This window comes from Adiantum capillus-veneris, chromosome 4, assembly GCF_014529385.1.
Source record: "Adiantum capillus-veneris isolate H3 chromosome 4, ASM1452938v2, whole genome shotgun sequence".
In the NCBI taxonomy this organism is placed as follows: Eukaryota; Viridiplantae; Streptophyta; class Polypodiopsida; order Polypodiales; family Pteridaceae; genus Adiantum; species Adiantum capillus-veneris.
This window is the reverse complement of record NC_140934.1, coordinates 49,747,374-49,774,414: the sequence shown is the minus strand read 5'-3', so window position 1 is coordinate 49,774,414 and position 27,041 is coordinate 49,747,374. Positions and strand designations below refer to the sequence as shown.

General features: G+C 45.2%; 1 protein-coding gene across 3 annotated transcripts in view; it reads right to left on the bottom strand.

Moving 5' to 3' along the window:
- The window catches only part of ATMIN7 (HOPM interactor 7), a 107,039-nt gene that overhangs the window by 74,191 nt on the left and 5,807 nt on the right, over nt 1-27,041 (bottom strand). For all 3 annotated transcript variants that reach the window (XM_086510464.1, XM_086510462.1, XM_086510463.1), the window contains exons 2-4: nt 1,814-2,091; nt 1,585-1,706; nt 1,435-1,493 (exon numbers count right to left, since the gene is read on the bottom strand). In XM_086510464.1, the coding sequence (XP_086366590.1) occupies nt 1,435-1,493; nt 1,585-1,706; nt 1,814-2,091 (459 nt within the window). The remainder of the gene's footprint in view (nt 1-1,434; nt 1,494-1,584; nt 1,707-1,813; nt 2,092-27,041) is intronic.

The following is a 27,041-nucleotide window of genomic DNA, read 5'->3' as shown; positions in this document are numbered from 1 at the left end:
GAGCATGTGTGTGTGTGTGTGGGCTTTCTGTATTTTAATGCCTTTATGTCACTGGGGCCCCATCGGACAGGGTCCCATAAGTTGGTAGGACTTCTTCTTCTGTTGTTACTTGTTCTTCTTAGGGCTTAGGCCCTCGGCCGTGATCTGAAGGTTGGCTCTATTCTTCACTGACTTGACACGTCAGCAGTTTATGACAAAGAGAGGGGAAAGAAGACTAGAACGCCCGTCCAAAATTCAACTACAAGCCAATCATAATGGAGAAGGGGAGGTAGCCACCTAATGGAGTAGTAGTGTAGCCCCCACAGCCCACAAAACTAGCACCATGAGAATAGGAAGGGAGGTTGCTTATAAGCTAAGGACCCCAAGGGTCATAGCCCAAATAAGGCAGGGTATCCTCCAAGGTGGATGGTCAATTGTACACCAAGTCTCAAAGAGGTCATAAGTGTACGCTTACACAAACAACCATACACATAGGCTCATCCCACAGTTGCACTGCCAACTAACATTTCCTTCAAATTCACGATGGAAGCAACGAAGCGAATCTTGAAGATGACCATGCCATCTACCGAATATGTGGAATGTGCTATCGTCCCCGAGCAGAATCCTCTAAGTTGCTCAAGAGCAAGACATGAGTCCCTCAATGAACTCTCTAGGATGTCCACACCCATCTATATTATGTGTTGTTCCATCATTGGAGGATCCGCCCACAAGGATCTGCTCGTCCCCCACAAAGCAATCCATCCAAAACGTTCTGTCTACAAGACCCGCAAGTTGTCACTCGTGGGGAAACCATTATCAACTCGGAAGTAAGGGTCCAAAGAAACCCACTTATAAATGGTTTTGTCATATGGCCTTTCACATGAATCAAAATTATCTCTCTTTCTTTTTTTTCTTTCTTGCTATCTCTCTCCTAAGATCCCAAATATTTGCAAACTGAGGGGGAAAACCTCAGTGATGCATGATTATAAAGAATTGAGTTACCAACGTAGAGCAATAGGCATCACTGGAAATTAGGGAAAAGTGTCCTTCGAGTTGCAAAGCAGAGAACAAGGGTATAAGCCTTTAGCTTTCTACGGACAAGGCCAACTAAACGAACACCATACCACAACCTCTGACAGAAAACCTCCGGAAACTATATGAAATCTCAAGAAGACCCACCCTTGGAAGCAATCAACAGAACTATGGCTAACGGAACCTCCACTCCTTTGCCCGAAGAAAAGACGGCAACAAAGGGTACCTCCCCCTAGCATACAGCAGTAGTCCTAGACCTACTGAGCACTTACCTCCACTTTGTGACCGTACATCCGCCTTATATCAGCAGGTGTATCATCTTTGTTTGTACTTAATGACACTCATGTGGAGGTATGCAACAACATCTCGCTTACTGAGTTTGAGGTTTTCTTTTAAACAGTACAAACAGAGCACAGAACTGACCTCTAAATTTAGTAGAGGCAGCAGCCATCAGAAGAACCTTCAACACCTGCAGAATAGTACTGCACACAATACCTAAATGAGAGACATGAAAAGCTTAAAAAACATTTTGAAACAATCAAAATTCACCAAAGCACACCAAGTACAACTGACCTATCAGGGGCATTGTTGTCAGCAGAAGCACACACCATGTTGAACATGTCAGTAATCATAGAGCTATTCTTACCCCCTTCTACTCCAGCATCTCCCTCTAAATGTTCATATGATATTAATTTCTGCAATACATAACAATCTTATATGAAAATATATATTCATAGAGCCCTTGGTTGTTAAGATCAAAAGACAACCAAAAACCTGCTGCTGCATGAAACACCATCCTTACATGTAAACAGTCCAAGGCCGACTCCACAAGCTTCGGTTGCTTTGTCTCAAAGGCAATACGCAATGGCAGCAGCACAAGCTCTGCTTCAGAACTTTCCAATGTATGCCCTGCTGTTGCAAGAGTGGTGGCTGCTGAGAGACTCGTACTTGAGACAGAGACTGAATCCGTTTCCGTTGCAGTTGCTGATGATGTTGGGCTAGCTGGGGTGGATTCAGTCTTCTCCTTGTTCTCGACCGATGATACAGGCGAAGAGGGTTGCTCAAGATTCTTCGATCTTTCTACAAATCAACACAGGCTTGAGTTTTTAGCCCAAAATATGCAACAAAGAGTCTACTGCCGCACACAGCTCATTTCAACAGAGCCACTGCCTCTATGACCTATTACCTTGCACAACCATAAATGAAAATAATACTTTTAATGATAAGTTGGCTTCCAGAATATCTAAGAACAAGCATTGGCTCTTCAGTCAGCTCTTAAACAAAGCATACAAGAAGAGTGTCCCCAGAATGGTCAAAATTGGTCCCGCCGATATGGCCACAAAAAACAAGAGCAGTTTTAGACTATTTTTGGTGGCCATCTAGGGGAGCCTATTTGGGGGGGGGGGGGCCTTGGTGAGATAATAGAGGAGGTGTGGTGTAAGAGAGATAATCTCGCTTTTAGGCCAGCCAAGCCATCAACGGAGTACTCTACTCTCTAAACACCCAAAAACGAGGGGCAGCAATCGATGAGTGTGTCTGCTGGAATAAAATCAGCCTCACCAGTTCATGACTGCTTTCCCCAGCGATCATGATTGCTTTTCCTAGTGATCTGCTTTTTTGGACCTTCTTGTTGCTTTTCATCCATGCTTCTGCTCCCACCGCGCCACATCATTGTTGGGAAGTCAATCTCCATAGCTAAAGATTGGTTAAGATCTCTGGGAGTCATTGGGGGTGGAGATGTCTATGTTTTTCAAGAGGTAGCAGTCTCAGCCAAAAAAAATTGGCTGAGACGTTGCAGGACTGTACGGACATTCCGCAGATCACGCTGACATGCAGACGTGGCACTATACAGATGGCCCGGGATTCCACTGAGGCTGACGTGGCACTGTACGGACTGCTGGTAATTGCGCTGCCTGCTGACATGGCAATTGTACGGGAATTCTTGAAAACACGCTGGCAGCTTTTGAAGACCAGATGCTTTTAAGTTTGAAGCTTTTCATGTAAATTGCTTTTCATGGCCAATGGGCCTTTAAATATGTGGCCAAGGGCTCACTTTCTCGCATGCTTCCACGTGAAGATGCAGAGACGTGTTGCCACTGTTGTACTTAGTTGAAGTAATATAAAGAAATATTGAAAGGGGCGCCATGGTTTGGGGCCAGTGCTCTCTTGGGGTGGAACTTTGCCACTCCCTGCCTCGTGTGCCGTGCATCTCTTTCAGTTCAGTTGTTTTGAAGTGATTTCCCGTTGGCACGTGGTGCCCCTCCCATTTCAAGTAGGGCCCTAGTAGGGAACCTCACTGTTCGTGGACTCCTCCCAGGTGCTAGGAGCTTCTCCTCGCTAAGATTCAGACTTCAGTTCCCTTAGCAGGTGACCCATGGCGCCCGGAGACTCAATGGATTTTCACAAAGATGCACACATGCAGATTGAGCCGACGATGGAAGGACAGATTCACCATTGTGTCTGCTCAAGGCCTAGGAGATGTTGCCCTAATACCCGAGTCAAAGTTGGTTGGCTTGAGCCTAGTATGGAGGAGTGTCTTCAACAACCTTTGATCTAGAACCCAATGCTTTCCAAAGAGCATGGACATTTATTAGGTACATGTAGCTTGGGGTCCCATGGCCGTTCGTCCGACTCAGAGTTATGAAGCATGGATGAATTTTTGCAGCGTGCTTGAGGAGGTGCAGCCAGACAGAATGAGCCTCATATGAGGGGGCTTGACTATTGGACAAAAAGTACAGTTGAGGCTCTCAGCTGCCTAGCACATGAGCTGCAGCCCTAGTGAGGCTGGGAGCTTTTACGCAACTCTCTAACTGCCATCAGACTTGCACAAATGAGGGAGATAGTTTTTTATCGCAGTATAGGAGGAGGGTTAGCTTTCTCGCGTTCAGTGCACGACGGTTGTGATCTTGTAGAGTGCACATTGCAGAAGATTAAAGTGCTCACTAGTGGCACCACGTGCCAACCAACGCACTCTTGTGAAGAAGGAGAGCAATAAAGTGTTGAAAGCTATTTCATCAAACAGAGGCGGGGAGTTTACCTCCAAAGCATTCATTCAGTTTTGTGCGTACAATGGCATCAAGTGAGAGCTTGCAAATATCGAATCGCCTTCAGAGAATGGAGTTGTGGAGCAATAGAATAGGAGAGTGGTTGGGATGGCACGGACTATGCTTGGGCATTGCGACCTGTTAAAATCTCTATGGGTGGAGGCAGTTGCGACCGCAGTTCATACCAAAAACCGATCTCCAACCTCTTATGTTCCAGGCAAGTCCCCATTCCAAGGCTTACTTTGGTAGAAAGCTCGATGTCTCTCATTATCGGACAATTGGGAACGATGCATACGTCCATGTACTGAAGGAGCAAAAGGGAAGTTTGACCCCAAGCCCAAGAGAGAGTTTTTTTTCAAGCACGATACTCTCTCCGAAGGATATCGACTTTATGATCCAGTCAAGAAGGATGTTGTTCTAAGCCGTGATGTCGTCTTCGACGAGTTTCTTCCTTCAGAGGAGACTTCCGCTCCTGAGTTCCACAATGACCCCAGATTTACCGATACTTGGAGACCCAGATTATGATTTTCCTCTTGATGAACCCAACTCTTGTCCCTCAGGCTACGGCCGAGGATGTTGTCACAAAGTGATGATGTGGCATGCCCAACTGGAAAGGAATGGCCGAGAGGACAAGAGAAACTGAACCCAAAAGATGGACAATGGGGCCTAAGGGGTTAGGGTTTTAAAAACCTAACCCCCTACAACTTATGGAGCACCGACCGAGGGGCCTAAACCCAAAAGCTTGAACTCTAGCTATTGCTTTCGTAATTTGCACTCAAATGCTGACGTGGCACGATATACGGAATTCCACGTTTTGCGCTGCTTGAACTCTAGCTATTGGTTCCGTATATTGCCCTCACATGCTGATGTGGCAAGATATATGGAATTCTGCGTTTTACGTTGTTGTGATCACGTGGCATGCAGTACGAATTTCCGTGTTTTACGCTACTGGATGTTGGCAAGCTTTCGCAAGAGCTTTTAGCAACAGATTCTCTTGGGGGTTGTGCTTTTTGATATTATACTTTTGGGGCTCTACTCTTGGGCATCCCTTGTACTGTTTATAAGTGCCCTTGGATCCCTCTTTGGGGAGCATCTGGAAGCGGAGTCTCGGCGAGCACAATGATAAAGACATACCGGAAGGGGCACCAATCTTTGGGGCCAGTGCCTCTTGGCTCGGAACTCCGCCGTGCCGTGTCGACTCTCCTCTCTATCTCTATTGAAGTTCAATTCATTGATTTTGCAGTTTCTATTCATGTGTTGCTATTGCTTTCTAGCTTGGAGTGTTCAAGCTTGTAACAATGGTAGCAAGCTCAAAAAGATTCTTCTACAGAGGATCTGATCCCTTCTACAACACACATGAGCTCTCACAAAGAATCTGACAAAAACGACAACCCTCTGTGGGGAGACGAAGTAAAGTTGAAACCCATCACGAGAAGTGAAAAAATCAACGGAGATTTAGGTGAATTTTCGGCAAGGAATTTTGCCAGAGCGGAGTACAAACGTCAACTGCAGGTTGACACGTGTAAAAAGATTGATCGAGTTCTTCAGAAACCCGAAATATGTGAAGCATCTAAAGAATTACCCGATTGATGAGATTCATTTGAAAATGGGGAGAGGCCGTTGATTCTCATCTCAAAGCGGGAAGGAAGCTGAAAGAAAAGCCGAGTGCAGAAAAGCAGAAACCATACTTGCAGAAAGAGTTTGACAAAGCTCTTGAAAAGAAGATGAACCAATTAAGAAAAGGCTTAAAGCACTCTCCGAAGAAGGAGAAATCCGTAGATTTCCCCCATTATTTGAGCTGAAAATCGACTTTCGAGGTGGTAAGCAGACCTAAGAAGCATATTCATTTCGAGGATGACTCACATTTTTCTTCGTCTTCAGAGAGTTCCAACAGTACGTCATCCTCTAGTCCCACAGAGGATGAGAAAAGACGGAAGAAGCGGAGAAAAAGCAAGAAAGGAACATTTTTGAAAAAGTCCTCAAGGCATGGAGGCCATCTAGCAGTTTAGAGGAGGAAAGCTTGTCCTCTTTTGACAGTGAACAAATGGACAAGAAGACCGAAGAATTGGTTCAAGGATGGGGGTCAAGCAATCAAATTTGACACGTTTTCGAGCTACCAAGTCACCCATCGAGCTCTTGAGTTCATACAGCAGCTTGACGTCGCCTTCTCGAGAGGTCGGTTCTCGAAACGCTGCAAGGTGCGAAGGACGGCATCTTACTTGAAAGGAAATGCACAAACATGGTGGTCTACTCTGTACTTGTGTAGAGAAGCACTTACGAAGTGGGTAAAATTCAAGAGAATTTTCACTCCAACTTGAATATCAAAAGACATGAAGAGGATGGCATCAAGGCTTGGCATCATTTGAGAAAGACACGTTGGATGACTACTACCACTTTCCTCGTTTCGGACGGTCACTTTAAGAGATCAGATTAAGCAGTTTTGTTGTGGTTTACCAAAAGAGATTCGACAATATTGTCTACAACAAAAGTCTGATTCTGTTCAGAGATTTATGGGACATGCAAAGCAAGGTTTTGGAATGCATATCGGCTCATTGACTTATCCTACAAACAGGCTAGTGTTCACCTCAACAGGGCAAGAGTCTGCTAGTGCGAAAATGAACCACGGGAACCGAATGAAAGTTCATCAAAGGGTTCCAGAGAAGTAAAGGAATCAGATGGTAGCGCATTCAAGTGTTCCGCGATGAACTAAAAGAACCAAATGCAAGTTCATCAGAGGATTTTGGAGAAGAAAGGAAATCAGATGATAGTGCATCAAAGGATTCCAAGATTGAATTTGAAGTGCCAGTGGACATGGGAGGCCAATGCAACCACCAACAGGTACCCGGGCATAAGAAAAAAACATAAAGGGAATGAGGTGGTAGATCAAAGAATTCCAAAGATCCATATTGAGGTCACAAGGACATGGGAGGCTAGCAGGGCTACCAACAGATCACATGACACAAGAAAAGAACAGAAAGGTAAGCTAGGTCCACCGAATAATTTGGTCAAGGGTACTTTTTTGGCCCTTGACGCAAAGTGGATGGAGGAGGAGAACATCGCAAATTCTCTTCAGAGAGAGTTGTACCTTGAAGATTTTGGAATATTAGCAGTGTGAATGCCAAAAGTTGGACTTTGGAGAAGAAAGGAAATCGATGATAGTGCATCATAGGATTCCGAGATTAAATTTGGTAGATCAAAGAATTCCAAGGATCCATATTGAGGTCCCAAGGACATGGGAGGTTAGCAGGGCTACCAACAGGTCACACAACACAAGAAAAGAGTAGAAAGGTAAGCTAGGTCCACCGAATAATTTGGTCAAAGGTACTTTTTGGCCCTTGACGAAAACATAATTGCGAGCTCGTCTCTCAGGAATTTCCCGCACAGGAAGGTATTGACCATCAAGTCTGATCATTCAAAACGGAGGGGTCACTGGTTCTTGTGCCTGTAAAAAGATTCTCTTTAAGAGGGGGGGGGAGGGGGCTATCTTATGGTCCCAAATATTGTGTCGATCTTCTTCCTCGTTTCTTTTGAGGTGAAGGTTTATTTATTTTCAGCTTGTTGATTACTCCCGTTTGTGACAGTGGTATCAGAGCTCGGATTCCTTTCTTTCTCTGCGAAGGAGAACGATTCCGGAAAGGAAAGAGAAGAACAATGACGAGCCACGAAAGAACTGAGGAAGACGAACTTTAACAAGTACAAGTGCGACTCACAGAATTGCAGCAACTTAATTCGTAGCCGGCTGTCTAAAAGGTTTTGGACGGAATCAAGAAGCCGCAAGGAACACATGTCGATGGGCGTCAAGAAAATCTTGCTTGTGGTAGCAATCCGCAGGAGGAAGATGCGGAAAGAGATGCCGAAGCGCACAAAGATCTCTGGATCGAGACAAATGACCTTCCAAGAGCAAGGGCCAAGAAAAAGAACTTTCTCTACTTCGCGGAAGCAAGGATGTCTCTATCTCTTCACCATTTGTAAGGTGCAGCGGAATGAATGTTGTATTTTCTCAAGATTAGTGATCTTTATTGCTCAAGGGTCCTTTTAGTTCTTAGGGAAAGAGAGAGCTTTCCTTCTTATGGAGAGTGCTATGATCACGAACAAAGTGAGTGGATATTGTGCATGCAAGTGAATGAGACTGAGAGAAGGAGAGAGAAGAGATACGACACCCGAGAGGTTGTAAAACCCTCCTCCAAAGGCCCCACTCTCGTCGGCGAGAGTGGTCTACTTTGATTGCACAAAGGTGTACAATGCGAATGCAATGGGACTATGCCGATGACAACGACGGTGATGACGACGGCGACTTGATGGCTGAAATCTGGGATCTTCTAATCGCTGAATTCGGGGACTGTTTCGGTGGCTGAAAATGACTGTTTTGGCTGCGTTTTCTTGGGCTAAACTTTGGGGATCATCTGCAACTGAATGGGGGAAATCTGCTACGATTCTAACTGCTGAAAACCTGCGTTTTTAAAGGGGCTGAAATCTGCGTTTTGGTTCATGCTGAAAAACGCTGGAAAGCTGAGATTCTGCAAGTCAAAACGCTGAGATCTGCATCTGGTAGGCTCGCGTTTTTGTGGGAAAAACGCTGGCTGATATGGTTTGCTGAGGGAAAAACGCCAGGGCTGAATGATGCTAGGGGGGCGATCCTGCAAGGGATGAGGGATCTGGATCTATGGCGATGTCTGCAAAGCTGAAAACGCCAATGGTGGGAATTGGCCCGGCGAGGATGGAATTCAAACGCTGGGGGTGCTAGGGGGTACTGCTGAGAAGTTGCCTGTTGAGCGGGAAGCTCCTGCTGCCTCTTCTGCCAGAAAGTGCTAACTTGGGTTTGCTTATATATTAACTTAGCAAAATTGCCTTACCTACTTTTGTTGGAAAGTCACTTAAAAATAATAAGTGAAAATAACCAAAAATAGGAAAATAGGCTAAATGCACTGGAAAATTCCCCTAACTGATGCTAATGGATTCTGATGGAAATTCCGATGATCATGCTATGTGCAACCGGAGGATATGCATCTATGCTAAGTGACTGGCATGCACGGTCTACGAATAGACTCACAAAAGTGCCAGATCACCGCTAATCTAGACTTGACTGGACTGACTGAACCCTGTTGTGGTGTAGCTTGTCCACGGACACATAGGGTTGGGATGTGTCACGTGACATCCCCTCCTTTTCAAAGTGAGGTACTGGTACCGAACTGTATGGCGTCGAGGGAGATCGCCAACAGCATCCGGAATCCTGGAAGGGACTGTTCGCCGGCCGACTCTGATGTGTGGGTCGTGCGGTACTTGAACTTCATAAAGGTCTACAACGCTTGCTTCTTTGGGCCGCGCCGAAAGCGACACAAAGTCTTCTGAATCTCCTTCCTTGCGTCAACTGCGTCTAGAGTCCTGCTTCTTCCGTCTTCAAGAATCTCCATGGCTGAAAATTACTGAAACCATCTCCAACACAAAACCATGAACATACCCATTCCATGTAAAGTGAAGGAAAAAAATCTTGTCTTCTCTAAAGACTGTGTATGCAATGTAGATGAACATAGAGACGAAGTGACAACCCGTTCATCAAACACATGCAAACAATGCGGTCGAATCTTTTCTGTTTGATCGAAACCAATCAACTGTGGCAAATCACAATGGAAATGCCCATGCTTGGTGCTCATACTATCATGTGCTCTTTCGGAAACTGTGTCATGCCAAGGAAGCGACATGGAATGTGACTTCCTTACATACAAACTTTTCAACTTTTCATGAACAATCCGCATACATTCCTGCTCATCCATGAGAGAAACGTGCTCAACATACAATATGTCATGCCTAGTAAAAGGGATCACATAATGATGCTGACTAAAATACAGGAAACCGTCACGAATGAAACACTCGAACAATGCGTGCGTATCAATCATGCGAACACACGATACTTCCTGTGAGGGTGCTTTTGACCAAGGCTCAAGAGCCAAGAACGGTTCGTTCTGATGTGGGGGTTCTTTGGACCTTGACTCGAAAGCCAAGATCGAATCTTCGTGATTGATCAAATCTACAACGAGGTTAGTTTTGCTAGGAAAAGCATCCACTAACACATCATCCTTGTGAACAATCACGTCATCATCATGCTTGTGAGAAATCACATCTTGATCATGCAAATCATCATGCTTGTCATTGTCATCCAAATCATTATGCAAATCATTGGCGTCCAAATCATCATGCTTCTCATCATCATGCAAATCATTGTGCTTATCATTGTCGTTCAAAACATCATCATGCTTCATACAATCATGCAAATCCTGTGTATCAAGCGATGGAGAAGCAAAGACTGAGAGAGTCTCCGTTTCCCGAATCTCTTGCATCGGTGCCTGCACTTGAGAAAAGAGTCGCAACATCTCTTGCAGTCGTGCTTTGTTCTCGCGATAAAATTCTGCTTGTCTTGCTTGGTTCTTTGCTTGTCTGCGTTCCATTTCTGCTTTTCTTTCTTTGAATTCACGATCCAATGTGGCTTGTCGTTCTTTGGCTTCCAAGCGTGCTTGCTCATGCTCACGCGCTATGGCTGCCATTCTTGCGGCATTTGTTGCTTTGCGTTGTAAATTCTGTTCCATAAACAACACCTCCAACTCCTCCATTCGAGTTAGTGCAATCAATGTCGTAGATGGGGAAGGGTCAGAAAAACCTCCTGGTGGGGAAAATCCTTCTTCGCCTCTCTCATGCTCATCACCTCCAAGCGAAGTATCCATTCCGCTTCGAGTGATGATCATTCTGAAGTCGTGGGTTCTTGTGGTTTGGGTTCTTAAGTTCACAAGGAACTTGGGTTCTTGGGGGTCTTGGGTTCTTGAGGTTCTTGAGGTTTTCTTTCGCTTGCAAATCGCGTTGGAGAAGAATCTTCTCTTCACCCGAGTTCTACCCTTTTCTGCGGGCGCACCCCTTGGCGGCCTTGCGCTCACACCAAGGTTGCTTTTTCCCACCTCACGTCGATTGGCCGGCCACTAAGTGCACGGTCCGCTCTCAATGAGTGAAAAGAGACACAAGGGGAGGCTGGACAAGCCCTTCTTTCTTGGGATTCCTGTCACTCTTCAATAAAACACGATTAGGAATCGCCACGCCCAAGTAAACTTGGGTTCGTGCGACCGCAACAAGCAAAAAAATTCTTGTGGTTCTTTCCTTGAGTAATGCAGAACACTTCCAAAGCTCTGATACCAATGTAAAGTGCAGCGGAATGAATGTTGTATTTTCTCAAGATTAGTGATCTTTATTGCTCAAGGTTCCTTTTAGTTCTTAGGGAAAGAGAGAGCTTTCCTTCTTATGGAGAGTGCTATGATCACGAACAAAGTGAGTGGATATTGTGCATGCAAGTGAATGAGACTGAGAGAAGGAGAGAGAAGAGATACGACACCCGAGAGGTTGTAAAACCCTCCTCCGAAGGCCCCACTCTCGTCGGCGAGAGTGGTCTACTTTGATTGCACAAAGGTGTACAATGCGAATGCAATGGACTGATGCAATGGGACTATGCCGATGACAACGACGGTGATGACGACGGCGACTTGATGGCTGAAATCTGGGATCTTCTAATCGCTGAATTCGGGGACTGTTTCGGTGGCTGAAAATGACTGTTTTGGCTGCGTTTTCTTGGGCTAAACTTTGGGGATCATCTGCAACTGAATGGGGGAAATCTGCTACGATTCTAACTGCTGAAAACCTGCGTTTTTAAAGGGGCTGAAATCTGCGTTTTGGTTCATGCTGAAAAACGCTGGAAAGCTGAGATTCTGCAAGTCAAAACGCTGAGATCTGCATCTGGTAGGCTCGCGTTTTTGTGGGAAAAACGCTGGCTGATATGGTTTGCTGAGGGAAAAACGCCAGGGCTGAATGATGCTAGGGGGGCGATCCTGCAAGGGATGAGGGATCTGGATCTATGGCGATGTCTGCAAAGCTGAAAACGCCAATGGTGGGAACTAGCCCGGCGAGGATGGAATCCAAACGCTGGGGGTGCCGGAGGGTACTGCTGAGAAGTTGCCTATTGAACCGGAAGCTCCTGCTGCCTCTTCTGCCAGAAAGTGCTAACTTGGGTTTGCTTATATATTAACTTAGCAAAATTGCCCTACCTACTTTTGTTGGAAAGTCACTTAAAAATAATAAGTGAAAATAACCAAAAATAGGAAAATAGGCTAAATGCACTGGAAAATTCCCCTAACTGATGCTAATGGATTCTGATGGAAATTCCGATGATCATGCTGTGTGCAACCGGAGGATATGCATCTATGCTAAGTGACTGGCATGCACGGTCTACGAATAGACTCACAAAAGTGCCAGATCACTGCTAATCTAGACTTGACTGGACTGACTGAACCCTGCTGTGGTGTAGCTTGTCCACGAACACATAGGGTTGGGATGTGTCACGTGACACCATCATACTTTCCCGATTATACTACTACATCTACTTCTCACACAGTATCTAAATTTTCTCCAAAAAAGAAAGCTCCTACTACTTCCCTATGTAATACTAAAGAAAAGGCCAAGTTCAAGAAGGGTAACCGCAGGCGTCACCGCAAGATGCGGGTTGTCAAATCCGGTGACAAGGATGTCAAGTTTGACAACTACACAGGACGGAGAGACATCTTTAAGGCACTATCTTTCATCAGGCAGTATGAAGTTGTGTAAGGTGCAGCGGAATGATTGTTTGCGCTTTGCTCAAGATGAGTGCTCCGAACTGTGCTCAAGGTTCCTTTTGTTCTTATGGAGGAGAGAGCCTTCCGTTCTTAATGAGAGAATGTTATGATCACAAACAAAGTGAATGGACACTGTGCATGCAAGTGCATGAGACTGAGAGATAGAGAGAGAAGAGAGATACGACACCAGAGACGTTGTAAAACCCTCCTCCGAAGGCCCCACTCTCGTCGGCGAGAGTGGTCTACTTATGATTGCACAATCTACAAATGGAATGCATGAGACTGATGCAAGTCTAGGCTATGTTGACGACGACGACAGGGATGACGAGGCCGACACTAGGGCTGAAATCTGCAGTCTTGTATCTGCTGTCCAAAAACGCTATGGACTGAAATCTGCTACAGTCCAAAAACGTTGACTTGGGGGGCTGTTTCTGTGGGTCTTTGTCGCTGAAAATCTGCAGATTTAGGGCTGAAAACAGGGATTCTTAAGGGCTGAAAACTGAGGTCTTTCCGGGCTGAATCTGCTACCTTTAAAGGCTGATCTTGACGGTCTTTAATGATGAAAAACACTGCCTGCTGAATCTGCAAAGGGCTGAAATTGGGACCAAAAACGCTAGAGGCTGAAGTTCCCAAAAACGCTAGGCTGAGGTTTTCTGCTGGCGAGGATGCTGATGCAAAAACGCTATCTGCTGGGATCTTCTGGCGAGGACTTGCTGATGCAAAAACGCCAGGCTATAGTTGATGAAAAAACGCTAGGATGGGGGGAATCTGCTGCTTGGAGGGAATCCACCAAGACTTGGTCTTGCTGAGAAGTTGCCTGTTGAGCTTGGCTCTTGTTGCCTCTTCTGCCATTTAGTGCTAGCTTTGGTTTGCTTATATACAAACTTACTCAATTTGCCCTACCTACTTTCCAACAAAAGTCACTTAAAAATAATAAGTGAAAAATGTCAAAAATAGGTAAAATAGGCTAAATGCACTGGAAAATTCCCCTGAAGGATTCTGATGGATTCTAATGGCAATACTGATGATCATGTTGTGTGCAACCAGAGGATATGCATCTACACTAAGTGACTGGGCATGCACAGTCTACGAATAGACTCACAAAAGTGCCAGATCACTTCTAATCTAGACTGACTTGACTGAACTGAACCCTGATCATGCTGTAGCTTGTCCACGGACACATAGGGCTGGATGTGTCACGTGACATCCCCTCCTTTTCAAAATGAGGTACTGGTACCGAACTGTTTAGCGTCGAGGGAGATTGCCAATAGCATCCTGAATCCAAGAAGAGACTCTTCGCCGGCCCACTTTGATGTGTGGGTCGTACGGTACTTGAACTTGAGAAAAGTCTGCAATGCTTGCTTCTTTGGCCGCGCCGAAAGCGACAGTCTTCTGTGGCTCCTTCAATGCTTCAACTTCGTCGAGAGTCATACTTCTTTCTTCTTCAAGAATCTCCATGGCTGAAAATTCCTGAAACCACTTCCAACACAAAAACATGAACATACCCATTCCATGTAAAGTGAGTGGAAAAAATATTGTCTTCTCTAAAGACTGTGTATGCAATGTAGATGAACATAGAGACGGAGTGCCAAACCGTTCACCACACACACGCAAACAATGAGATCGAATCTTTCTCTTAGGATCTAGAGCAATCAACTGTGGCAATTCACAACGGAAATGCCCATGCTTGGTGCTCATACTTTCATGTGCTCTTTCTATAATTGTATCGTGCCAAGGAAGAGACATGGAATGTGACTTCCTTGAATGCATACTTTTCAGCTTTTCATGAGCAATCCGCATACATTCGTGATCATTCATGAGTGAAACGTGCTCAACGTACAATATGTCATGCCTAAGAAAAGGGATAACATAGAGACGCTGACTAAAATACAGGAAATGATCACGAATGAAACACTCGTACAATACGTGCGTATGAATCATGCGAACACATAATACTTCCTGTGAGGGTTCTTTGGACCTAGGCTCGAGAGCCAAGATCGATTCTTCCTGAGGGGGTTCTTTGGACCTCGACTCGAAAGCCAAGATCGGTTCTTCGTGATTGATCGAATCTACAACGAGGTTAGCTTCGCTAGAAAAAGCATCCACTAACACATCATCCTTGTGAACAATCACATCATCTTCATGCAACTCATCATGCTTGTGAGAAATCACATCTCGATCATGCAAATCATCATGCTTGTGAGAAATCACTTCTTGATCATGCAAATCATCATGCTCATCATTGTCATCCAAATCATCATGCTTATCATTGTCATCCAAATCATCATGCAAATTATTGTAATTCAAATCATCATGCAAATCATGTGTGTCTTGCTTTCGAGAAGAAGAGACTGAGAGAGTCTCCTTCTCTTGATTCTCTTCAATCGGCGCCTGCACATTAGAAAATAGTAGGACAAACTCTTGCATGCGTTGATCTATCTGCACTTCACGCTCTAACCATCTTTCTTTGCGCTCGCAAGCCAATTCAGCTAGTCTTTCTGTGGACTCGCGATCCAATGCTGCGTTTCTTTCTGTGGCCGCCAAGCATGCTTGCTCGCACTCACGCTCTATGGATGCCATTCTTTCTTCGTGCCACACTTCTCGTTGTCTACCTTGTCGTACCATCATGTCCATCATCGACTTGACCAAAGCTTCCATAGGAGTTGGTGCAATCCGTGGCGTAGATGGGGAAGGGGGAGGGTCGGAAAAACCTCCTGGTGGGGAAAATTCTTCTTCGTCTCTCTCATGCTCATCGCCTCCAAGCGAAGTATACATTCCGCTTCGAGTGATGACCATTCTGAAGTCGTGGGTTCTTGTGGGTTCTTAAGTTCACGAGGAACTTGGGTTCTTGGGTTCTTGAGTCTTGAGGGTCTTGAGGTTCTTGAGGTTTTCTTTCGCTTGCAAACCGCGTTTGAGAAGGATCTTCTCTTCACGCGAGTTCTACTCCTTTCCGTGAGCGCACCCCTTGGCGGCCTTGCGCTCACACCAAGGTTATTCCCACCTCACGTCGATTGGCCGAGGTTGGACAAGCCCTTCTTTCTTGGGATTTCTGTCACTCTTCAAAAACACAATTAGAAATCGGCACGCCCAAGCGAACCTGGGTTCGTGCGACCTCAACAAGCAAAAAAAATTCTTGTGATGCTTGTGGTTCTTTCCTTGAGTGATACAAAACACTGCCAAAGCTCTGATACCAATGTTAGGTGCAGCAGAATGATTGTTTGCGCATTGCTCAAGATGAGTGCTCCGAACTGTGCTCAAGGTTCCTTTTGATCGGATTTCCCGTAGAAGAGAAATCGGTCGTGCTCTGATACCACTGTAACAGACTTGGACACTCCAAGTCAAGAATCAATTGCGACAACACCAAATAACCACTTCAAAACAATTCACAGATCACAATAGATTTGCATTGGCCCGGCGGAGTTACGTGCCTAGAGATATTGGCCCCAAAGACTGGCGCCCCTTTCGGTATTTCTCTTTGTATTAATCAATTCAAAGTACAAGAGAGTGACTCGGGGTTCACTCTGAGACTCTGCGTCCAGATGCTCTGAGAAGTGAGGGCCCAAGCCACTTATTTAAAGGTTTACAAGGGATGCCAAAAGCAGAGCCCCAAAAGCTTGAAAGCAAAAACCTGAAAGCAAAAGCTCTTTTTCCTCTCTCACAGAGAGCTTCTGAAAGCAAAAGCAAATTCTCTCTCTCTCTCTCAATGAGAGCAAAAGCTGAGATTTGCGTCGCTCAAAAATATCCACACAAAAAAGTGGATGGAGGAGAAGAACATCGCAAATTCTCTTCAAAGAGAGTTGTACCTTGCAGATTTTGGAATATTAGCAGTGTCTATGCCAAAAGTTACAGATGAATCAGCACGTTGAATCTGGTGCGATGCAGACGGCACAAGAGGGGAGCCACTCCACTCCTTTGTCACAGATTGCTTAAATTGAATAAAGTCTAAATTTCTCTTTGAGATTTTAGGGATACTGAGAGGCTCACAGTATTGTCGGAATGACTTTATGAACATATGTACATTGAATTGGAAATTTTTTAGATTGATTTGAAGACATGTGCTCTTTCATGTGTGTATTGTTGAGAGACATGTAGAGAAAGATGAAATGTTTGCAGCATTTTGTATGTTGAATGATTTGACATATGTTAGAGATGATGGCTAAGTGAATAAGAACTGAATGTGAATTGAATGAGATTCTAGTGCATCAAGATGTCTATCTAGATGAGATGATTGGATACTGTTGAGAGTACATCAAGAGTTTCATAACGATGAGATAGTTGCACAGTGATTTAGGTGCATCAAGAATTCTGGACAATATGAGATGGCTAGATTGAATGATTGAAACATGATGTTCAGTGTGAACTAAGTGTGTGATTTTGTGGACTGCATGCTATGTGGATGTACTGTCTGGTGGGGATGGTCATGGGCATGGTTTGCTTGATTGAAATGTGAAAAGAAAGGATATGAATCTGATAGTAACAAAATTTAGAAGATCAAGACATCAGTGAAAAGATCAGTGCGGTTTGGATCTGATTGCTAAATAGGTAACAATGATCATGATTTGTATCTGAGACCCTCGACAAAAATGTGATTGATCGGTGACTGATATCTTTGTAGAAGTGTTGGATTGGTGGAGTCTTGTGCATGAGTACATAGAGTCAATGTCTACTGAAGAAAGTTTTTGTCCTTTGGCTGTTGTTGCAAGCGTAGTCGAGGGCGATTACAGTTCTTTCAAGAGGGGGGGATGTCACAAAGTGATAACGTGGCATGCCCAATTGGAAAGGAATGGCCGAAAGGAGAAGAGAAATTGAACCCCAAAGATGGCCGATGGGGCCTAAGCGGTTAGGTTTTAAAACCTAACCCCCTACAACATAAAGAACTTATGGAGCATCGACCGAGGAGCCTAAACTCAATTTATCAAAAGCTTGAACTCTGGCTGTCGGTTCCGCAATTTGCGTTCACATGCTGACATGGCAGGTTGTATTTCATGTTTTGCGTTGCTGTGATGATGTTGCAAGCTGTACGGATTTCCGCGTCTTACGCAACTAGCTGTTGCCAGCTTTTCACCCGAGTTCTACTCCTTTCCACGGGCGCACCCCTTGGCGGCCTTGCGCTCACACCAAGGTTGCTTTTTCCCACCTCACTCAATTGGCCGGCCGCTAAGTGCACGGTCCGCTCTCAATGAGTGAAAAGGGACACAAGGGGAGGCTGGACAAGCCCTTCTTTCTTGGGATTCCTGTCACTCTTCAAAAACACGATTAGGAATCGACACGCCCAAGCGAACTTGGGTTCGTGCGACCGCAACAAGCAAAAAAAAATTATTGTTTTCTTGTGGTTCTTTCCTTGAGTGATATAGAACACTGCCAAAGCTCTGATACCAATGTAAGGTGCAACGGAATGAATGTTGTCCTTTCTCAAGATGAGTGTTCCATAATTTGCTCAAGGTTCCTTTTAGTTCTTATGGAAGGGAGAGCCTTCCGTTCTTAATGGAGAGTGCTATGATCACGAACAAAGTGAGTGGACACTGTGCGTGCAAGTGTATGAGACTGAGAGATAGAGAGAAGAGAGATACGACACCAAAGACGTAAAACCCTCCTCCGAAGGCCCCACTCTCGTTGGCGAGAGTGGTCTACGATTGATTGCACAAACGAATACAATAATGATGCATGAAACTGATGCAGATCTAGGCTATGTCGACGATGACAACCGGGATGGTGATGACGATAATAGGGTTGAAAACTGAATGGTTCTAACTGCTGTCCAAAAACGCTCAATGCTGAAATCTGCTACGAATGAAGTGCTGATTTTCGGGGCTGTTTTGGTGCTGCTGAAAAACGCTGAATTGGCCTGATGAAAACGCTGAGATGCTGCTGTGTTTTAGGGCTGAAAACGATGCTGTCCTGCTGCGATTCAATGCTGAAAACGCAGGCTTATCTGCTGCGGGTCAAGGCTGAAAAACGCTGAGGAAACAGCCCTGCTGATGATGGCGAAAACGCTAGATGCAAAGGTTAGGATGCTATCCTATGTATGCTGAAAAACGCCAAGGCAAGGGGGCTGTTGGCGATGATGCAAAAGGGGAGTACAGTATGGTATCTGCTGAAAACGCCAAGGCAAGGGGATGGCGATGTTGCAAAAAACGCTAGGGCAAAGGTGGGCTGAAATCGCCAAGGGATCTTGGAGAGTCTTGCTGAGAGAGGGGGGAAACTGTCGCCAATGGCTGCTGTTCTCCTTGCTCATCTACCATTTAGGACTAACCTTGGTTTGCTTATATATTTTCTTACCCAATTTGCCCTACCTACTCTCCAACAAAAGTCACTTAAATTAATAAGTGAAAAATGTCAAAAATAGGTAAAATAAGCTAAATGCACTGGAAAAATCCCCTAACTGATTCTAATGGATTCTGATGGGAATGCTTATGATCATGTTGTGTGCAACCAGAGGATATGCATCTATACTAAGTGACTGGACATGCACAGTCTACGAATAGACTCACAAAAGTGCCGTATCACTTCTAATCTAAACTGACTGGATCGACGGAACCCTGTTATGTTGTAGCTTGTCCAGACACATAGGGTTGGATGTGTCATGTGACACACATCTTGATCATGCAAATCATCATGCTTATCATTATCATGCAAACCATGTGTGTCGTGCTTTGGAGAAGACAAGACTGAGAGAGTCTCCTCCTGATTCTTTTCAAACTTCGCCTGCACATTAGAAATGAGAGATGAAGAATGAATAACTTGCTCCCCACGAATGACAATGGGAGAGTCACTCTTGGCATTGAAAGTGAAAGTATTAGCTGCCCAATCAATGAGAGAGTTATGCTGACGAAACCATCAAATGCCTAAAAGCATATCACATCCTAATAGAGGAGAGACTACAAAAATTTTATGCGGAAGGACGCTTGTTGAACAGTGGAAAAAACATCAAGGCACTCTTGCGTGATGAGAGAGTCCATACCGGGAGCGAAGCCTGACACCTCGAAAGGAGATGTCTTGCTAACCTCCAAGCGGGTTCTTTCGACAAGAGTCATTAATCACATCATGCATATGCCTGGATCAAACAATATGACAAAATGTTGATCCTTCACATGACCATAACACTTAATGAGAGACTCATCAACGAGAGGATCATGAGAGACTTAGGTTACATTCGTGTTCTCATTTATTGCATTGACAGAGGAAGTGGGTTATGTGGGTTCTTAGAGTCAAGCTTAGAACATGGTTTGTTTTATGTGACCCTTGATGTGACAATGTAACATCGACCTTCCTTAGAATAAATGCGTTGTTCTTCCAACGTAATGTATCCTCCTAAAATTCCTTTTTCTGCCTTTTCATCTGGAGTAAGCTTAGGTTTAGCAATTATATTAGCTTTACCCTTAGGTTCATTTTGAGTGTTCTTTTCTGAGAGACTAGAGGAAGATTGGTTAGAAGAGTTACCGCTCTTACCATTCTTACTGTTCTGAGAATTCCAAGAGGTACTTTGAGAAATCTTGTTCTCCTTAGGCTTTCCCTTGTTGTGCTTCATCTTTTGGGAGAGAGCAATTGCTACCGCCTTGTTGAGATCCGCGGGATCAAAGACTTCTACATCAACTTGAATATTCGTCCAACCCAAAAAGGAAAGCCTCTTTGCGCTCATCATCCGATTTGCGTAATTGGGTGCCGAGCTGCAAAACACGGTTAAAAGAGGACATGACTTGCATACCATTCTGCTTGACGTTGCGCCAATCTTCTTTCAACCGCGCTAGGTACTGTGGAGGCATAAACCGCGCCTTGAGCTTGTCTTGGAAGTCGGCCCAATTGAAGGAAAGGGGCGGGTCTTCGTCGGCTGCCTCTAGGTGTACGGCCAATTGTGCCTCTTGTCATGCGTGGTACGAATTAATGGCATCACCGGCAAGGTACATGGCTGCCGTTAGAACCTTGCTATTCCCTGTCTTCTTAGTTGTCGCAAAATAAGCATTAAATTGATGCAACCAAGAATGAATAACACTAGCATTCATCTTACCGTCATACTTTCTAAATGTCAACTTCTCGGTGACGGGGTTGTTGAAGTCCGAATCTCGGCTTGCGCCACTTGATGAACCACCAACAATCTTTGGTCGGCTCGGGTTTCGAGGTGAGAACATGTTGGACCAACTCTTGCATGCGTTGGTCTCTATGTGCGTCACGCTCTAACTTCAAGGCCGCTCGTCTATGTTCGGCCGCTACTCTTGCTCGATAGCTGTCTTTCTTTCTTCGGCCGCCGCCAAGCGCGCTTGCTCACGCTCACGCTCCAAGGCTACCATTTTCTTGTCGACTGCCAAGCGCTCTAGCTCGCCCTCACTCTCCAAGGCTGCCCTTTGCTTCTCGACCGCCAAGCGCGCTTGCTCGCGCTCACGCTCCAAGTCGGCCTTTCTTTCTGCTTTTCTTTCTTCGCGCTCGCAATCCAATTTTGCTTTTCGTTCCTCGGCCGCCGAGCGCGCTTGTTCACGCTCGCGATCCAAGGATGCCTGTCTCTCTTGGCGCTCGCGCTCCACGGTAACGCGTTGCGCTTCTTGTTGTAACATCATGTCCATCATCGTCTTGACCAAAGTCTCCATAGGATTTGGTACAATCCTTGGCCTAGATGGGGAGGGAAGAGGGTCGGAAAAACCTCCTGATGGGGAAAATTCTTCTTCGCCACTTTCATGCTCATCACCTCCATGCGAAGTATCCATTCCGCTTCGGGTAATGACCATACACTGAAGTCTTGGATTCTTAAGTTCACGAGGAACTTGGGTTCTTGTGGTTCTTGGTTCTTAAGGTTCTTGAGGATCTTGAGTCTTGAGAGTCTTGAGGTTCTTGAGGGTCTTCTTTCGCTTGCAATCTGTGTCAGAGAAGGATCTTCTCTTACTCGAGCTCTTCTCTTTCCCGTGGGCGCCTCCCTTGGCGGCCTTGCGTTGACACCAAGGTTGCTTTTTCCCACTTCACGTCAATTGGCCGGCCACTAAGTGCACGGTCCACTCTCAATGAGTGAAAAGAGGAACAAGGGGAGGCTGTACAAGCCCTTCCTTCTTTGGTTTCCTGTCACTCTTCAAAAACACAATTAGGAATCGAAGTATTCATTCGAAGTATCCATTCCGCTTTGGATAATGACCATACACTAAACTCTTGGATTCTCAAGTTCACGAGGAACTTGTGTTCTTGTGGTTCTTGGTTCTTAAGGTTCTTGAGGATCTTGAGTCTTGAGGTTCTTGAGGGTCTTCTTTCGCTTGCAATCTGTGTCAGAGAAGGATCTTCTCTTACCCGAGCTCTTCTCTTTCCCGTGGGCGCCCCCCTTGGCGGCTTTGCGTTGACACCAAGGTTGCTTTTTCCCACTTCACGTCAATTGGCCGGCCGCTAAGTGCACGGTCCGCTCTCAATGAGTGAAAAGAGGAACAAGGGGAGGCTGTACAAGCCCTTCCTTCTTTGGTTTCCTGTCACTCTTCAAAAACACGATTAGGAATCGAAACGCCCAAGTGGACTTGGGTTACGTGCAACCGCAACAAGCAAAAAAAAATATGTGGTTCTTTCCTTGAGTGATACAGAACACTACCAAAGCTCTGATACCAATGTAAGGTGCAGCGAATGTGAATGATGAACTTTGCTCAAGATGAGTGAAACTGGCCCGTGGTGGGGCGGTAGGCGTTGGCTTTCACCCGAAATTCTTTACTTTAGACACACACAGAGAACACTTAAGTACACACACGGCTCGGAAGCTAGAATGCTCCGAGCAGACGCCGACAACCTGTAGGCCCCAAAATTGGCGCCCCTTTCGGTATTTCTTTATTCTTTAAGAGGGTGAATTACCTGATTTGGCCAAATTTCGGCAGCATAACAACCCCAAAACTTGCGCGAAACCAATTCCCTTGCTGGATCTCACTTCCACTGGCATAAACTCTCTGATTCCTGCCAAAAAACAGTAAATTCAGCACGCTGTATTTACTGGTTTTTGCCCTGTTTTCAGCCCCAAATAGTCCCCTAACTATCCTCTACCACTGGGGCACTATTCCCAATCGTTCTGGCATCCGTGTGGCTGAAAAACAGTCAATTTACAGTGCATACATAGCGCTGAAAACGCACCTGTACGGTGAGGTTATGACCCTCACCGGTGCCTGCTTTGGAGTAGCAGCTAGCTACCCCTGTTCCTGCTCAAGGAGGCTCTTGCCTCAGCACAAAAGCATGAACCCACACAATTGTACATCAATCAAATGAAGAGCCCTCTTGTGGGGCATCACATAACTGCATGTAGGGGAGAGAGAGAGCAGTGTGTAGTGTGCAGGTCATCACTCCTAGCACCACACTGTACATAGAGAGGAAAGCAAGCACTCCATAGCTCTTAACCTGTGACAGGTTCTCAATGAAGCATCCCCCAAGCATAAATCGAGCATCCCCTCTGTTGCCCTTGACCTATAATGCATCTGTGAACAAATAGATGGAAAAAGGGGAAGATTTCCATGGCTGCCAAAACCTGCATATCACTGAAAACGCAGCAAAACAGCCCTGTAAACACGCATCTGATGCCTTCCAATGCTGAAAATGAGCTCCTTGGTCCTAGGTAAAGTCATGGGAAGCTCAAAAATGGAGAGAAATGGCTGAAAATCAGAGTTATCAGCCTCCAAAACTGCTCCAAACAGTCAATTACGAGTTCTCTTCTCCCAGACTTGGTAAATTGACCAAAAAGTGCTACTTGGCACTCATACATGCAATTTTTCCGCATTGGGCTTCCTGCTTAAAAATCTCTCAACTGATGCATCACTTGACTTTGCAACAGAGTAATAAAATGTTCCCCTGGTCATATAGAAGGTAATGACGCGAACACGTTTCACGGCCCAAAATAGCAGTTCCCTAATTTTTAGGAGATGCTTCCGTTGGGCTCCCACTGGTCATCTGACCATCTATCCTCATTGGGACCGCATCCAACAGTGCAATGTGGCCCAACTGTCGGATACTTTCTATTGGTGATCCCACCTTGACTTTATGCCTTTATTGACTTCACTTCCTAGTATCCACCAACTTGCTAAGTGCGACGGGGGAACCTATATGATCTTGCTCTGAGCGTAGACATCCTCTTACTATACGAATTCCAGTGCCGACCACTTCCCGTTTGCGGGTGAAACTACTGTTCACATTGGCCATATAATGTCCGACCATTTGCAACTTCAAAAAGAGGGTCTCAAAAATTAAACAAAAATCATTGGAAAGAAACCAACAACTAAGGTTGGCAGTTGCCACGTCCTCGTGACAATGAGTGCTCCGAACTGTGCTCAAGGGTTCCTTTTACTTACGGAAGGGAGAGCTTTCCGTTCCTTTAGTGAGAGAGTGCAAATGATCACAAACACTGTGAATGAAGGCGCTGAGACTGAGAGATAGAGAGAGAACAATTCGACACCATAATGTTGTCAAACCCTCCTCTAAAGGCCCCACTCTCTATGACGAGAGCAGTCTACTATTGATTGCACAAATCTCTACAATGCGATGGACTTGCCGACGATGAGGACCACGACTAGACGGCTGAAATCTAAAAACGCTAATGGCTAAAATCTGCAAATCTTGTATCTGCTGAATTCCGACTCTATGTCGATGACGAAGGCGATGCGATGACAACACGTTGAAAACGCAGATGCTGAAATCTGCATTTTACGGGCTGAATCTGCAAACGTCGGCTGATCTAACCGTGCGGCGAGGATCTGTTGCGGGAAGGTGAGATCTGTGAGGTTCGGGGGCTATTCTGCGGATGCTGACTGCTGAAAACTGAAAACGCTACTGCTAGGGCTGAATCTGTCGCAGGGATTCTGCAAAACGCTGAAGTAAATCTGCAATGCAAAAACACTGGGCTGATCTGCTTCTTGATGCAAAAAGGCTAGGGAGTCTACAAAGATCTGTTGTCGCCAGGGCTGATCTGCAATTGCAAAACGCCAAGGCTGAATCTTGATGAAAAACGCTAGCTATGTTGCTGCAGAAAACGCTAGGGCCATCTACTGCAAAAACGCTAGGTAGTCTTGTTGGGGTCTTGCTGAGAAGGTGTCCATCAGACGCTGGGTCTCTGCTGCCTCTTCTACCAGAAAGTGCTAGCGCTAGGGTTTCTTATATATCTGCTTAGGCAATTTGCCCTACCCAGTTTCCCAACAAAGTCACTTATTGTTAATAAGTGAAAAATGGCTAAAATAGGGAAAATAGGTCTATGCACTGTAAAAATGCTCCTGATGGGTTCTGATGGTAATCTAATGATCATGATGTGTGTAACCAGAGGATATGCATCTACTCTAAGTAACCTGGGCATGCACGGTCTGCGAACACTCACAAAAGTGCCAGAACACTTCCTAAGCTAGGCTGACTGAACCCTTGTTATAAATTAGCTTGTCGACATACACATAGGGTTAGATGTGCACGTGACACATCTGCTGTCTTGAGCTAAAAACTGAAAAAGTTGGTGCTAATGGCAGGATTGGTGACAGTACAACAAGGTTATGGCTGAAAACTGGAAACATTGGAGCTGATGAGGTGATCTGGTGAAAAAACACCAAAGATACTGAGGTGCTACGGGTACTTGGTACTGGTACTAAAGGTACTGACTTTAGCTTGAGAAGTGATCCCTAGGGTCACTTATATATGGAAATAAAATAGGGTCGGGCAATGCCAATAACAAACCTACGATTTTTGAAATTGTCACTTATTAAACAATTAATAAACTCACTTATAAGAGGTGTTTCACATGCACATAAATACCTAGGCTGGGTACTAAAGCAACTATATGGGAACAATCCCCAGTGCCTACACCTAGCAGGCACTGGTTGTGCTCATGTGCAATCAGAGGGTATGCAACTACTTTAAAGTGTTGGACATGCACGTCCTATGTACAAGCTCACAAGGATGCCTCAGAACTTCTTAGGCTGTCCTAAACCCTAGAAATAGGAGTTAGCTTATCCACATGCACATAGGGCTAGATGTGCACGTGAGAGTAGGACCCTCAGGGGGTTGTATCTTTGCGAAGCAATAATAAAGAAATACGGAAAAGGGGCGCAAGTCTTTGGGGTCAAAGCAACTTGGCTCACAACTCCGTCGTACCGTGTCGTCTCTCTTCAAGTTCAGTGAATTTCCAGTTTCTGTTCGTGTGTTGCTATTGATTTCTCACTTGAAGTGTTCGAGCCTCTAACAAATCTTCAGCTTCCACACAACCCGAGGCGAGGGTGAAGAGACTAGCGGCGAGGATGAGGGCTCACAACCTTCCAGTCCCGGAAAAAAAATGTTATGATACCACTATGCGAATTAGTGTTGCTAATCCTAGATTTAACACTTTAACTTAATAGTTAAGCCTCGGACTTGCACTCAAAAGACAAGATTGAATGTTTGATTGCTTAAAATTGAGATACCAAGGGCTCTCCTTGATGAAGAGACACATGTGAATAGTTATGTCCCCTCATGTAGAGACAATGACTAGGTATGTCTTTAGACAAAAAGAGACATCCCTTATAGATGAATAGCTGCAATCAATTAATGAAGAGCCATCACTAAATAGCAAAAGAACATAGCGACTATCAAAGAATAACTATTCATTGAAGAAGTGCATCCTTTGGTGAAGAGTGTAACCATTTGATGAGAGTAGTCTCCCTGGCTGAGAATTCTTCACATTTGTATCAAGACTGCTTGTATTATGCGAAAGTCACCAAATCATCACAGCTCTAGCCTCTACAACTGGCAAACACTAAGGGCAGTTGAGGACCCTCCCGTTGGTGGATAGGGTTGTCTTTTCTTGAGCCTACGTGCTCTGTAGAAAGATCGTGGTGTGGTAGACTGTGCGTGTCAGATTCCTTCTTCACTCTTGGAGGCCTGAGATCCTTAGTCTTGTTGTGCTACAAGATCTCAAAGGGGATGTCCTCTAAGGTTTCTCGTCTAGATAGAGGGCGAGGGAGAGAGGTGTTCTTTGTGGCTATGCCTGACGCTGTAAGGCTTTTCCAAAGTCTAGGCATCATGGGGAATTTTCTAGTTATGTCCGATTTTGCACTTGTGGACCTTTTCTTATGGGCGCCCTATTTTTATACATGTGACTTCATAATTCCACATTTATGGGTTGTGGGGTATTTGAATGAGAAGTGGGCAGATTTCAAGCACCCTACAAAGGAAAGGGAGCGCCCCAATTTTAGGCAGATTGTGCAGATACCTGTCACAAAATGGGAGAGTACACGAGCACTTAGAAATTTGAAAAATAAAATACTTTGCAAAAGGGAGAGAAGGGAGAAGATCGACACAGTATTGGGGACCAGAAGATGGGCTGGTCCCCCCCCCCCCGTTAAGAGTATTCTTTATTCAAGGAGAATTCTTATACAAGCACCAGAACCCGAGGAAA